At 40.6% G+C, this 14,748-nt stretch overlaps 2 protein-coding genes and 1 non-coding gene across 4 annotated transcripts; 1 reads left to right on the top strand and 2 right to left on the bottom strand.

Annotated features, from left to right (window-relative positions):
- Window positions 1–3,585: 3,585 nt before the first annotated feature.
- trnaf-gaa lies at window positions 3,586–3,658 on the bottom strand. Its single transcript has one exon. It is a non-coding gene; the product is annotated as a tRNA-Phe (tRNA).
- A 1,287-nt stretch (window positions 3,659–4,945) lies between these two features.
- LOC100136651 (properdin) lies at window positions 4,946–8,658 on the bottom strand. 2 transcript variants are annotated; one of them, XM_036947227.1, is made up of 10 exons: window positions 8,366–8,658; window positions 8,021–8,159; window positions 7,759–7,940; window positions 7,489–7,659; window positions 7,179–7,373; window positions 6,860–7,033; window positions 5,983–6,105; window positions 5,646–5,757; window positions 5,282–5,408; window positions 4,946–5,180 (listed from the first exon to the last, which is right to left on the bottom strand). In XM_036947227.1, the coding sequence occupies exons 1-9, from the start codon at window positions 8,418–8,420 to the stop codon at window positions 5,282–5,284; spliced, it is 1,278 nt and encodes a 425-aa protein (XP_036803122.1). In that variant the 5' UTR covers window positions 8,421–8,658; the 3' UTR covers window positions 4,946–5,180. The 2 variants fall into 2 exon arrangements, with proteins under 2 accessions (XP_036803122.1, XP_021422118.1); XM_021566443.2 differs by having other exon boundaries at window positions 5,917–6,105; window positions 8,366–8,656.
- Window positions 8,659–9,956: 1,298 nt separating this feature from the next.
- On the top strand, window positions 9,957–14,542 carry LOC110492268 (NADH dehydrogenase [ubiquinone] 1 beta subcomplex subunit 11, mitochondrial). Its single transcript, XM_021566441.2, has 3 exons — window positions 9,957–10,299; window positions 10,532–10,662; window positions 14,319–14,542. Exons 1-3 carry the CDS (start codon window positions 10,114–10,116, stop codon window positions 14,446–14,448), a joined length of 447 nt encoding a protein of 148 aa, XP_021422116.1. The 5' UTR covers window positions 9,957–10,113; the 3' UTR covers window positions 14,449–14,542.
- Window positions 14,543–14,748: the final 206 nt, after the last annotated feature.

Raw genomic sequence — 14,748 nt, 5'->3', positions numbered from 1 at the left:
CTTGTGTGTAGCCATTAATGTTGATTGATTCTTTGTGGGACCTACCAAAACCAGTCCTTGTGAAACATTTTTTAAGGGTACTGTAAGTGCTATGTATTGGACAAGGACAATGAGAATGTGGGTTAAAATATTTTGAAATGCCAATACCCAGCACAAAATGTCTTCATCAAGTGAAATAGTACATTTAGCTTTAGGTGTAGGGAAGACAGGCTAGAGAATGGGTTGAATTTGTGTATACAAGTATTGTCTATTAGTCATTTCAGTGAGTGTGAAATCCTGCAGGCATGCTGGACACATTTTGGAATAGAGCATAATCTCATACTATACTAGAAACATTTTCATAGATTCTAAGTAATCATGTTGACTGTATTTTCGATTTGAAATCTTATTAATACCAAGTGTAGATGGTGTCATGGACAATAATAAATACTGCATATTTTAACGAACCAGACAACTAAATCATGATACAGTGCCTTCAGAAAGTATTCATACCCTTTGACTTATTCCAGATTTTGTTGTGTTACAGCCTGAATTCTATTATTTTTTTCTCACCTATCTTCTCACACTACTATTGCACACAGTGAGTCCATGCTATTTATTATGTGATTTGTTAAGCACATTTTTACTATAACAAAGGGGTTGAATACTGATTGACTCAAGACATTTCAGCTTTTCATTTTTTATTAATTTGTAAACATTTCAAAAAAGATAATTCCACTTTGATATTATAGGGTATTGTGTGGGCCAGTGGCAAAATAAAATCTACATTTAGTTCATTTTAAATTCAAGCTGTAACAAAAAAAATGTGGAAGAAGTCAAGGGGTGTGAATACTTTCGGAGGCACTGTATCTATCTAGATTAGTCCCATGGAAGAAAGCATCTTATTTTATGATGAAAATGTACACTGAACAAAAATATAAACACAACATGTAAAGTGTTGTTCTCATGTTTCATGAGCTGAAATAAAAGATCCCGGAAATGTTCCATATGCACAAAAGCTTATTTCTCAACTTTTGTAAACTAATTTGTTTACATCCCTGTTAGTGAGCATTTCTCCTTTGCTAAGACAATCCATCCTCCTGACAGGTGTGGCATATCAAGCACCTTGTGCTGGAGATAATATAAGGCCACTAAAATATGCCATTTTGTCACACAACACAATGCCACAGATGTCTCAAGTTTTGATGGAGCGTGCAATTGGAATGCTGACTTCAGGAATGTCCAAAAGAGCGGTTGCGAGAGAGAGGTAATGTTAATTTCTCTATCATAAAACCTCTCCAACGTCATTTTAGAGAATTTGTCAGTATGTCCAACCGGCCTCACAACCACAGACCACGTGTATGGCATTGTGTGGGTGAACGGTTTGATGTCAAATTTGTACTCACCAGATATGTCACCCATAGAGCATGTTTGGGATGCTCTGGATTGATGTGTACGACAGTGTGTTCCAGCTAATATCCAGCAACTTCGCACAGCCATTGAAGAGGAGTGGGACAACATTCCACAGGCCACAATCAACAGCCTGATCAACTCTATGCGAAAAATATGTGTCGCGCTGCATGAAGCAAATGGTGGTCACACTAGATACTGACTGGTTTTCTGATCCACGCCACTACCTTTTTTTTTAAAGTACAGTGAGGGAAAAAAGTATTTTATCCCCTGCTGATTTTGTACATTGCCCACTGACAAAGAAATGATCCGTCTATATTTTTAATGGTAGGTTTATTTGAACAGTGAGGGACAGAATGACAACAAAAGAAATCCAGAAAAACACATGTCAAAAATTGTATAAATTGATTTGCATTTTAATGAGGGAAATAAGTATTTGATCCCCTCTCAATCAGAAAGACTTCTGGCCCCCAGGTGTCTTTTATACTTTGTTACCTGTATAAAAGACACCTGTCCACAGAAGCAAGCAATCAATCAATCAGATTCCAAACTCTCCACCATGGCCAAGATCATTGAGCTCTCCAAGGATGTCAGGGACAAGATTGTAGACCTACACAAGGCTGGAATGGGCTCAAGACCATCGCCAAGCAGCGTGGTGAGAAGGTGACAACAGTTGGTGCGCAGTGGTTAATGGCGCTGTACTGCAGCGCCAGCTGTGCCACCAGAGACTCTGGGTTCGCGCCCAGGCTCTGTCGTGACCGGGAGGTCCGTGGGGCGACTCACAACTGGCCTAGCGTTGTCCGGGTTATAGGGAGGGCTTGGCCGGTAGGGATATCCTTGTCTCATCGCGCACCAGCGACTCCTGTGGCGGGTTGGGCGCAGTGTGTGCTAACCAAGGTTGCCAGGTGCACAGTATTTCCTCCGACACATTGGTGCGGCTGGCTTCTGGGTTGGATGCGCGCTGTGTTAAGAAGCAGTGCGGCTTGGTTTGGTTGTGTATCGGAGGATGCATGACTTTCAACCTTCGTCTCTCCCGAGCCCGTACGGGAGTTGTAGCGACGAGACAATATAGTAGCTATTAAAAAATTGGATACCATGAAAAAGGGGTAAAAAACTTTTAAAAAATACTTATTTGTTTTTTAAATATTGGTTCTGAAATAATATCCTATTGGTGAGCCAACTTGCAAATGCAGAGTTTTTAAAAACTTATAAGGAATTCTTATCACTTTACAAAGATGCCATTCCCTCAGGTATTGATTGCTTTATTATTCAGGAACGTGTCAATACCTGACCCTCAGAGCCTACCTCCCATTAACCCTGTTGACTCATCAGTAGGAAAGATTTGTTTATCTTTTGGTCCATTCAACAACAGAGCAATACCTAATGTCATGCCTTATTGGAATGGTTTGATTGATGATATCTGTTGGACAAAAGTTTGTATGTTGCTTATTTATTAACAAAATTAAGGAAGTTTCCTTTAAAATTGTTCATAAATATTATCCTGCCAACCACTAAATGAAGATGTTTAAGGAAAACATAAACTCAAATTGTACCTTTTGTAATGAAAACCCAGAAACAGTGTTGCATCTTTTTTGGCATTGTGTTCATGTAAGGAAACTGTGGCAAGACATCAGTAGATTTATAATTGAACACATTTATTAAGATTTTACACTATTGTGGAGAGATGTACTACTTGGATTCTTTACCTACAATAGAAAAAGCTGAAACAATTTAATGTAATTAATTTCATTATTCTTTTGGCCAAATCTCATATTCACAAATTTAAATGTACAAACGAAACACCACATTTTATTACCTTATAACATGTACTTCCTGTATGTATTTGCTGTTAATAAAAAAATATAATAATATAAAATAATAAAAATACAACAAATTTAAATAACTAAATATCCCCGGATTGGTCTATTCAGTTTGCTTCCAAGTGTTCCCGTAAATCTCGCGAAGTTGCGTCTCTGGGTTTAGAAACTCTGTGTTTACGTCATTGTTCCATCCATATACGGGCCGGGTGTTGTGAATATAAAGTGAGAACAGAACGAGAGAGGCAGCCTTTCTATGTAGCTGGTATCAACGCAGGTAGTGCAAAATAAAGTCAAAACACCCATCAGGTAACGTACCGGTGTTTTGCAAAGCATTAAAAGGACAGTTCCGCGAGACTGCTACATAGGTAAAATTAACTGCCGAAACCCGGGATCGAACCAGGGACCTTTAGATCTTCAGTCTAACGCTCTCCCAACTGAGCTATTTCGGCCACGATACGAAAACAGAAAACTGGCATGACTAAATCGACTTTTTGGTATTATACATTACCGTTACATACCCACTGATTCTGGAAGAGTATACGTTATAAGTGCCCCATGAGCTTAGTTCAACTGTCGTACACCATCAGAACCCAGAATAGAAGCTTGTTTTACTTAATTGTTCGTATACAATGTCATTGTAAACAAGCAATGTAAAGCCTCAAAACATGATTTATGTTGATGTCATGGCTCTGGCTTTGAATTTTAAAGTGAAAACATTTCTCCAGTCCCATGCATCAGCTTTTTACCAAAACAATTGAAGGGTTTTACCAAAACATTAATCGCTCTGATATTTTTTGAATGGCAGAGTTCCCATTAAACATCGAAAATATGTTTGGTAATGTACCCAGGGGCACAATTTTGTTTTTTAGAAGTGTGGGGTCATAATAAAATAATACAAAATTATAACATATTTTTTAGGGGGTAGATCAGCTTTAATATTGCAGATAGATTGAGTATACCACATCAGTCACCAGCTGCATCAATAAGTGCATTGATGATGTCTTCCCAAAAGTGACCGTAGGTACATACCCCAACCAGAAGCCATGTATTACAGACAACATCTGCACCGGGCTTTAGGGTAGACCAATTGAGACTCACCCACAAAATTTGCATTTCAGAATTTTTGGTGGCATTCCTAATCCAGGATTCAGACACGGCTAGGACATCAGGGTTGGCGGAGTGTGCTAAAGCAGTGAATAAAGCAAACTTAGGAAGAAGGCTTCTGATGTTAACATGCATGAACCCAAAGCTTTTTTGGTTGCAGAAGTCAACAAATGAGAGTGCCTGGGGACACACAGGGCCTAGGTTAACCTCTACATCACCAGAGGAACAGAGGAGGAGTAGAATGAGGGTACGGCTAAAGGCTATAAGAACTGGTCGTCTAGTGCTTTGGGAGCAGAGAATAAAAGGAGCTTATTTTCAGTCTCCTGAGGGGGAAAAGGTTTTCTCATGACCTCTTCACGACTGTCTTGGTGTGTTTGGACCATGATAGTTTGTTGGTGATGTGGACACCAAGGAACTTGAAACTCTCAACCCGCTCCATGACAGCCCCATCAATGTTAATGGGGGCCTGTTCGGCACAACTTTTCCTGTGGTCCATGATCTGCTCCTTTGTCTTGCTCACATTGAGGGAGATGTTGTTGTCCTGGCACCACACAATTTGTTATGAATGAATGGAGTTTTCAATAATCACTACAGTTAATGCAATGCTGCATTTGAAATTAAAAGACTTCATAGACTGTTCACTTCCTTTCAAGGAATTGCTTTGATGTCTTTTATTTCTTTAGGAAATTACATTATTATGAAAAGTGTAGTCATAATAAACTACTTTGTGTTACTACTGGTTCATGAAGGCTGCATAGACATATGTGACCAAAAGCAGTGAAATCACATGGCTAGACAATTCAATGTGTCATTTTCTAAGTTGACAATCCTTATCCCCCTCCAGGCTTGTGTTTTGATCAAAAGACTCTGAAAAAAGTCAGACATTTAGAGATTGCATTAGAGCTGACCAAAGTCCATTTAAAATTGCTATTGCAACTGTGAAATCAATGTTAATGATAAGGTATTACCTATGTGTCACATAGAGGAACCTTTATACAAGCCAGAGTCTCTTTTGTGTCCTTCAACAGTGTGCAGTTCACTTTTGGCTCCCCTTCAAAATATGCTTTAGCCTTAATAGGATACCCTATTGCCTCCCTGAAATGGAAACAAATAGCAAATAAAGAGTTAGATTCACCCAATTTACACCTGACACACCAAACAATAGCAGAGTGCACAGATTTCACACCGCACCAGATAATATTGAATGTGCCACTGAACCCAAGCAATGCCTAAATCATGTTTAGCCTACTTATTGAGAGGCATAAGAGTAGATACACACAAATTACTTGGTTAATCAGTGTGTAATAACAGTATACTATACAGTCTCCTTACGGGTATCCTGAGAGATTAGGTATGCACTTGCGTTCTCTGGTCCTTTTGACTCCTTCTCCACAGGGGGGCTCACAATGACTCCACTCACTCCATTCACTCAACTTACTATCAACTAAACACAAGTGAAGCATTATGTGAGGAACATAACTTCTTAGCCTACTGGTCATGAAATCTGAAAAACTGAAAAACAATGCAACACTTGGATTGAATTAAAGTTGAAAGAGGCATCAAAACAAACACAGCTCAATCAATGGAAAAAAAATGAACTCACAGTAGCAAGATTTAATGTCAAAGCAGGGCCTGTAGTCTGTGATCTTTCCTTCACACGTCAACCCACCAAAACCTGTGTGTTCACACCATCTTTGGCGTCTTTGCTGTCCACCAATTTTTCGACACTTAATGTTTCCTCTATTAGATTTACATTCTTCCCATGTCCCCCACTGCGACCACTGACCATCCACTGTGGAACAAAAAAATAACTATTACCCCCATGGGAAGTCTTTCAGTTGTTAGGAGGGCTTGAAGGATACAATGGTTTCACTACTGAATACCATATACAGTGTTACGAAACCAACTAGCTAGCCTACAGATGTTGATACACTCGCTATGTCTAGGGGACCTAGGACTAGCTAAATGGTCTGTAACCTGATTTAATCTGTGCATTTATGTGAAAAGTAAAAGTATGCGGATAGCATGTGCCCCCAGGGGACAGCAACCTTAACTCGGTCCAGGGCCAGCACCGTCTTGAACCCCAGGTTGGCCAGCCAAGGGGATTATCATTTGTTCAGTTTATGGTGACGAAAATAATGATATACAAAAATAAAAGAACAAAAAAACTAAACTAAAAAGGTAACGCAAAACAAACACTGGCAGGCCGTACCTGTGTGCTTATCAAGGCCTCGCACAATACTTGGACTCCGTTACCGCTGCCACCTAGAGATGTGGTGTGGAAGGGTTCTGTCTATCTTTTTCTAACACTAAACTACACCCCATATCATAACAACAGTAATAGTATTACTGTTAAAGTATATAATATTATAATTACAGTTACTAAAATAAACATCTGACCTCAGTTGTGTGAAAGCTATAATCCTCTCAAGAGAGGCTAAGTTTGATCAAATGACTCATTCACTAAAAACAACATTTGCTCAGAGGTTAATAACTGATGAAATGGGCAGAGGGAATGGGTTATTCTCTGGCTGTCAGTATTTTACCTGGGCAATGGTTTTTGGTATTGCAGATTTGTGTGCCTTTATTAGATCCAGAGCAGGGCAGACCTCCATGTTTAGTGGCTGGGTTGTCACACTGTCTGAGCATTTCATTAACCCCCACCCCACAGGTAACGGAGCAGGAGCTGGGGGGGCCCCACGGTCCCCAGTTACCATTCACTGTTGAGGATAAAGGGGGAGGTTTGTTTTACATACACTATGAGTACATGTTATTGCTACATTCTGTGTATGAATACAAGCAATATCTTTAGGATATCAGTCAGAACCTCAGAGGAAAATTTGATTGCTTTGCCATGTCATTTACCAGGACATGAAGGAAGCTCATCACAGGTCCTAGTTTCGCTCCCTAACCCAGGGCATTCATCACCAGGGGGCACTGAGGATGGTGGTGGATTGGAGCATGATCTGCAGCGCCGCTGTGTAGGTCTGGGTAAATCCTCCCTTGCACAAGTGCCTGAGCATGGCTGCCAACTCTCCCAGTTTGACCAACCACCATGGGCTACAGTCGAAATAGGAGGTGAGTGGTGAAAACATGTCAAACTTGTATCATTTATGGAGATGGTTATTGCATTATGTGAAGGAATAGATTGTGTCTAAATCATGATGGTCTTTACTTGGACAGACGCGATCAACCACGCAGTGTTCCTCCTCTTCACTTGGACCTTCGCAGCTGCTTCCACATCTAGGTGGTGGTTCGGTGCATGTCCTCATTCTCTTTCTCATGCCCTTCTCACAAGTTGCTGAACAGGGCTGCCACTCACCCCACTTGCTCCATTGTCCATGTTCTGAACAATTTTCAGCAAGATCATCAAAAGAGGCACAAAATACCTTGACTTCAGATATTATTGAATTTATGTTCCCTGACTGTTAGAAAGGGTCTGTACCTGGACAACAGTCTGGCTCAATGCAGACTTTGGTCTCTAATGTTAGTTTCTGAAGCTCTTCAAGGCTACTCGTCAGAGGACATTTTCCCTGTCCCTGGCATTCTCGTCGTCTCTGCGAAACTCCCTCCTTACAGGGGACAGAGCAGCGGCCCCAAGTAGTCCATTCAGACCACGAAGCTGGGCTACAGGTGACATAAAACCCACCATATCACATCCTGCACTGGGACATTGTAGTCCAAATCTGAAACCAATTGAGACTCACCCACAAAACTTGCATTTTCCATCTGCTCCAATGTAGCCATAGTGAGGGTTAAGACAACAGTCTTCAATTGTCACCTCTCCCAGGAGATCGCCACAATCCCCATTATCAAACCTGCTGTAACAGTTCACCTCCTGTGATACTGGAAACATATAGATTGAAGCAGTGACTAGAACAATCATTTTTCTAGCATTTTACCATATTATTAAAAAGTAACGTGATGTGTCTAGCATAATAGTGAAGTGTTGTATTCACAACTCAATATACTAAATATCACATTTAGTTTACTGATGTTATGAGGTTGAAAATAAATATTTATTTTTAAACAACAATAATAAAGTCACTGACCTGATTCCCTGAAGGTGATCAGCAAAACCAATGAAGTCCACAACACCTGGACCATTTCTCTGTCGGTCTATGCCTAGTATTTCTTACTCTAGCTCTCTGTCCACTCTCACCTAGCAGGCTTCTCCAGAGATACTGTATATAATGACGAGATGGTATTGTCTCTGCCCTAACAATGGGAGTCGTCCCAAAGGCGAGGAAGGCAGGTGATCTGCTCTGCATATCCGTCTCTCTATGATTGGTCTACTTATTGCTGTATTCTCACAGGAGTGTGCCCTCTCACTTCACCTCTTCCCTCTGGTTTATGTTTCACTTTATTGGAATTTGGAAACAAATAGGAAAGGCATGCATCCCATTCCCGTAAGGTTAATAAACTCATACCTCCCCCTGACCATCATGACCTTTTTGCAGCATTGTTACGCAATTGTTGCACAAAATGCCAGATGCACTAGCTAGCTATGTTTAAGGATCCACCCAAATCTAACTGCCTGTAGCTCAGAACATGCATATTCTTGATACCATTTGAAAGGAAACCCTTTGAAGTTTGTGGAAATGTGAAATGAATGTAGGAGAATATAAGACATTAGATCTGGTAAAAGATAATACAAAGAAATAAACATGCATTTTTTTTGTGTACAATCATCTTTGAAATGCAAGAGAAAGGCCATAATGTATTATTCCAGACCAGGCACAATTTAAATTTTGGCCACTAGATGACAGCAGTGCATGTGCAACGTTTTAGACTGATCCAATGAACCATTGCATTTCTGTTCAAAATGTATCAAGACTGCCCAAATGTGCCTAATTGGTTTATTAATAACTTTTCAAGTTTAAAACTATGCACTCTCAAACAATAGCATGGTATTCTTTCACTTTCATAGCTACTGTAAATTGGACAGTGCAGTTAGATTAACAATAATTTAAGCTTTCTGTCAATATCAGATATGTATATGTCCCGGGAAATTTTCTTATTACTTACAACCTCATGCTAATCGCATTAGCCTACGTTAGCTCAACCGTCCCACGGGGACCCACCGATCCTGTAGAGGTTTTAAACATAGAAGACTTACAGACTTTAGGCAATATAAAAGACGAAAGTGAAATAAAAAATATGTAATCAAATAGTATAAAAGCGACAGGCAGTGTATTAGAGATACAGTTTAAGATCTTGGATGCCTGATTACCATACATTTTGAAGACAGTCATTCTAATCACTGTATGAATGAAGCAATTTGGAAATATATGAAGCAATTTTGGCAATTTGCCCAATAATAGTGCATAACGTTTGACTTTAAAAAAAATTATTGTAATTTAGCAGACGCTCTTATCCAGAGCGATTTACAGATCATCTAAAAGGTTGCTAGTAGAGAAAACCACAAATCATAGTCATATTAAGTTAAACTTCTCAAAGTATCTATCAGCAAAGTCAGTGCTAGTAAGAAAAGAAAAGTGCGGGTGTTAGTGCTAGAAAGGCAAGGGTGCTCGTTTTTTCCCGTATTTTTTTAATTCGTTGAAATCTTGAATTCAATATTTGCTCAACAAACATTGCACCTCATAAGAAATATATTTTCGCAACTATTTCCAGTAGGCTGTGCTCGTGGTAGGTGACATCCACTGACAAGCAGACACATCCCGCCCAGTAGGCGGCGATCAGTAACCTCTTTTGAAATTATCTGCTTCTGTTCCACAAGCTGAAGAAAAGGGCAAAAAATTCCGGTGCCGGGTCGACACGACAGTGTTGCCCTGTCAAAATGCTCGCCCGGTTGTCACGGTTTAGGCCTGCCTTGGCCCGTTTTCGCACAAATCCGGCGTTTGGGGCTCGGTTCGTATCGCAATCTCCACCCTCGGGTGCTGCTGGTTCGGCCACTGTATCGGATTTGCAGCCCTCACGTGCCACGGAAAGTCATGGACACGCAGAGGTCAGCGCGTTCGAGAAGGTGAGTTGGTTCTGAATCTAAACGGAAATACCCTACTCTTGCTAGCCAGCTCATATCTGGTATTATTGACAATATTACACATTCAATGTAGTTCGACTTAACGATACACATTCCTTCAGTCAAACATAGTGCCTAAATACTTTACTAACTGCACTCAGGTGTAGTAAATACTAGCTAGCAAACAATCCAGTGTAGCATGAAAGCATAATAACAATATCTCAAATCTCTACAGAATCGAGATTATCATGGGTTCTCTCAGGATCCTGTCGTTGACGAGTGGAACATGAGGATGGCCTTCTTCTTTGGTATCTCCATGGCTATTGTGGTTGGGGGTACCTTCATCCACTATTTACCAGACCATGGGTATGTTTAAGCACACTGCACATCCCTCTTTGTTACTTTGTGGCTTGATCTTCATCACTTACACAATGATGCAAGTAGGTGCACAATGAGTAAGTGACAACTGAAAAGCCGAGCTACAGTAAAAATATAACACTGCTAGGAGGACCCCACAAAAAACGAGCTAGATGAATGCAACCAAACTACACTGATGAATGTTTTATAACAGATATTTTCGGTTAAAGGGACATTCCAAAATTGCTCTACTTCATATTCATCATCAAAACCACCACCACATAAACATGTGAATATTGCACGTTTCTATGTTTTGTAGTAAAAAAAAAAAAAAAAAAACATAGGGGAAGATAAGTCTAGGGACTTTTAAGTGTCCGCTTCATATTCATAATCTCCAGCACAACCTCAACATATGTGAAAACTGCACATTTCTATGTTTTGTAGTAACATCATCAACCAATTAGTATGCAATGCACACGGGGCGGCAGGGTAGCCTAGTGGTTAGAGCGTTGGACTAGTAACCGGAAGGTTGCAAGTTCGAATCCCCGAGCTGACAAGTTACATATCTGTCGTTCTGCCCCTGAACAGGCAGTTCACTTCTGGTTACTGTTCCTAGGCCGTCATTGAAAATAATATTTTTTTCTTAACTGACTTGCCTAGTAAAATAAAGGTAAAATAAAATAAAACACTGATGTTACTACAAAACATAGAATTTTGCAGTTTTCACATATAGTTGAAGTCGGAAGTTTACATACACTAATGTTGGAGTCATTAAAACTTGTTTTTTCAACCACTCCACAAATGTCTTGGTAACAAACTATAGTTTTGGCAAGTCGGTTAGAACATCTACTTTGTGCATGGCCAAAGTAATTTTTCCAACAATTGTTTACAGATTATTTCACTATCACAATTCCAGTGGGTCAGAAGTTTACATACACTATGTTGACTGTGCCTTTTAAACAGCTTGGAAAATTCTAGAAAGTGATGTCAGGGCTTTAGAAGCTTCTGATAGGCTAATTGACATCATGAGTCAATTGGCAGTTTACCTGTGGATGTATTTCAAGGCCTACCTTCAAACTCAGTGCCTTGACATCATGGGAAAATGAAAAGAAATCAGCCAAGACCTTAAAAAAAATTGTAGACCTCCACATGTCTTGTTCATCCTTGGGAGCAATTTCCAAACGCCTGAAGGTACCACGCTCATCTGTACAAACAATATTACGCAAGTATAAACACCATGGGACCACGCAGCCGTCATACCACTAAGGTTACACGTTCTGTCTCCTTGAGATGAACGTACTTTGGTGCGAAAAGTGCAAATCAATCCCAGAACAACAGCAAAGGACCTTGTGACGAGGCTGGAGGAAACGGGTACAAAAGTATCTATATCCACAGTAAAATTAGTCTTATATCGACATAACCTGAAAGGACGCTCAGCATGGAAGAAGACACTGCTCCAAAACCGCCATTAAAAAAGCCAGACTACGGAATACTTACAAGATAGCTTTGACACATGCTGTTTGGGCGAAATGGGCCGATCTAGGCAATGCCTGAACAAAAATACAATTTTATTGGGCAAATTGTACAACAATTTCATAGGTTTTACTGAGTTACAGTTCATGTAAGGAAATCAGTTAATTGAAATTAATTAGGCCCTAATCTATGCGCTTCACATAACTGGGAATAAAGATATGCATTTGTTGGTCACAGATACGTAAATAAAACATTTTTAAAAAGGAACCAGTTGGAGAGAACCATGCAGCACGACATCTCCTTCGCATAGAGTTGATCAGGTTGTTGATTGTGGCCTGTGGAATGTTGTCCCACTCCTCTTTAATGTCTGTGTGAAGTTGCTAGATATTGGTGGGAACTGGAACACACCGTACACCGATCCAGAGCTTCCCGAACATGCTCAATGGGTGACATGTCTGGTGAGTATGCAGGCCATGGAGGAACTGGAACATTTTGCACATCCAGGAATTGTGTGCAGATCTTAGACATGGGTCCGTGCATTATCATGCTGAAACATGAGGTGATTGTGGCGGATGAATAGCATGACAATGGGCCAGGATCTCGTCACGGTATCTCTGTGGATTCAAATTGCCATCGATAAAATGCAATTGTGTTCGTTGTCTGTAGCTTATGCCTAAACATACCATAACCCCACTGCCACCATGGGGCACTCTTTACAATGTTGACATCAGCAAACCACTCACCCACACAATGCCATATATACGGTCAGCCATCTACCCGGTACAGTTGAAACTGGGATTCATCCATGAAGAGCACACTTCTCCATTGTGCCAGTGGCCATTGAAGGTGAGCATTTGCCCACTCTGTTACGACTCTGAACTGCCGTCAGGTCAAGACCCTGGTGAGGACGACGAGCACACAGATGGGCTTCCCTGAGAGGGTTTCTAACAGTTTGTGCAGAAATTTGGTTGTGCAAACAGATTCATCAGCTGTCCAGGTGGCTGGTCTCAGACAATCTCACAGGTGAAGAAGCCACATGTGAAGGTCCTGGGCTCGAGTGGTTACGTGTTCTGCGTTTGTGAGGCCGGTTGGACATACTGCCAAATTCCTTAAATCAATGGAGATGGCTTATGGGGAAAAAAATGAATATATAATTATCTGCAGGAATATATAATTATCTGCAGGAACGTCCACCAGAGCGGTGGACTTTCCTGCAGTCAGCATGCAAATTGCACGCTCCCTAAGAACTTGAGACATCTGTGGCATTGTGTTGTGTGACAGCTGCACATTTGTCCTTTTATTGTCCCCAGCACAAGGTGCACATGTGTAATGATCATGCTGTTTATTCAGCTTCTTGATACGTGAACCTGTCAGGTGGATGTATTATCTTGCCAAAGGAAAAATGCTCACTAAAAGGGAAGTAAACAAATGTGCACAATTTGATTGAAATATGCACAAAAAGCTTATGTACAACTTTTGGGTTCTTTTTATTTCAGTATCCAGTTGATGTGGGGTAAAGGAGCATACTTATCATAGCACAAATTCACATTTTCTTTTGGAAAAGTATTTTTGGATAATAGGGTTTCAAATTGACATTTTAGTCATTTAGCAGATGCTCTTACAGTAGTGACTGCATATATTTTTTCCGTACTGGTCCCCCGTGGGAATCAAACGCAAAACTCTGGCGTCGCAAGCACCATGCACTACCAATGGAGCTACATAGGACAATAAGCTGTATTACAATGGACTGATGGAACTTTGGATAGTAGACCAGTCAATTCCACAAGTCAATGCTGCGTTCCTGGACTCCAAAAATGACACCGGTGCATATAGATGTCGGAATTCAGATAGGACGTCTTCGTGCTAAAACAATCTAGTTTTTAAAACAATGGCTCGTGACAGGTTGTGCAAACAGATTCATCAGCTGTCCAGGTGGCTGGTCTCAGACAATCTCACAGGTGAAGAAGCCAAATGTGGAGGTCCTGGGCTCAGCACCGTCTACTTTTTCCTTTTTTCAAATTGATGGCATCTTGGAGCTAAAATGAGGATCATGTATACTGTGCTAATGGGATTCATTTTTTTGTTTGTTAAATGGAGAGCCATGTGCACTACGGCAAACAACTATGTGCTATATTGAATTGATCATCAAACACTATTTGATAAATCTTTTAAACCTGTCTTTTTCTCACCAGTATGAGGCAGTGGGCCAGGAGGGAAGCAGAAAGGTTGATCACACAGAGGGAGGCTGCAGGTCTTCTTCTTATGGAGGAGAACTACTATGACCCAAGCAAGATTGTGCTACCAGGAGCCGGAGAGGAGTAGGATGTACTATAAGAAGCTGTTCACTGAATGTTTATTTCTAACTTTTTTCTTGTCAGTAAAATGTAATAAATGTCTTCCACACCATTGATCATTATTTTGTAGTCAAACTGAATAGCCCATGTAGCAACTGACTATTGATGACAATGAAATAGTATGATAGTCAAACTACTGCAGTAATTGCTCTGCGAGCCCCTTGTACCTGCCCTGGGCTATATCGCCAATGGATGACACCACAGCAGTGAAAGTGTAACATCATCATGCACCACCTGCAAAGAATATTACAGTAGGAGACACCATCTC

Source organism: Oncorhynchus mykiss, chromosome 16 (genome assembly GCF_013265735.2).
Source record: "Oncorhynchus mykiss isolate Arlee chromosome 16, USDA_OmykA_1.1, whole genome shotgun sequence".
NCBI classification, from domain to species: Eukaryota; Metazoa; Chordata; class Actinopteri; order Salmoniformes; family Salmonidae; genus Oncorhynchus; species Oncorhynchus mykiss.
The sequence above is the reverse complement of the archived record's forward strand: the minus strand, read 5'-3'. Positions and strand labels throughout refer to the sequence as shown.

Excerpts from the sequence above, each read along its gene's own strand:
- LOC110492268 (XM_021566441.2), top strand. The coding sequence starts at position 10,114 with ATGCTCGCCCGGTTGTCACGGTTTAGGCCTGCCTTGGCCCGTTTTCGC. Across the intron at positions 10,300-10,531 it reads AGGTCAGCGCGTTCGAGAAG|AATCGAGATTATCATGGGTT; the intron begins GTGAGTTGGTTC and ends AAATCTCTACAG. Across the intron at positions 10,663-14,318 it reads CACTATTTACCAGACCATGG|TATGAGGCAGTGGGCCAGGA; the intron begins GTATGTTTAAGC and ends TTTTCTCACCAG.
- LOC100136651 (XM_021566443.2), bottom strand. The coding sequence starts at position 8,420 with ATGGTCCAGGTGTTGTGGACTTCATTGGTTTTGCTGATCACCTTCAGG. Across the intron at positions 7,034-7,178 it reads TGAGCTTCCTTCATGTCCTG|TGAATGGTAACTGGGGACCG; the intron begins GTAAATGACATG and ends TATCCTCAACAG. Across the intron at positions 6,106-6,859 it reads TACCAAAAACCATTGCCCAG|TGGATGGTCAGTGGTCGCAG; the intron begins GTAAAATACTGA and ends TTTGTTCCACAG.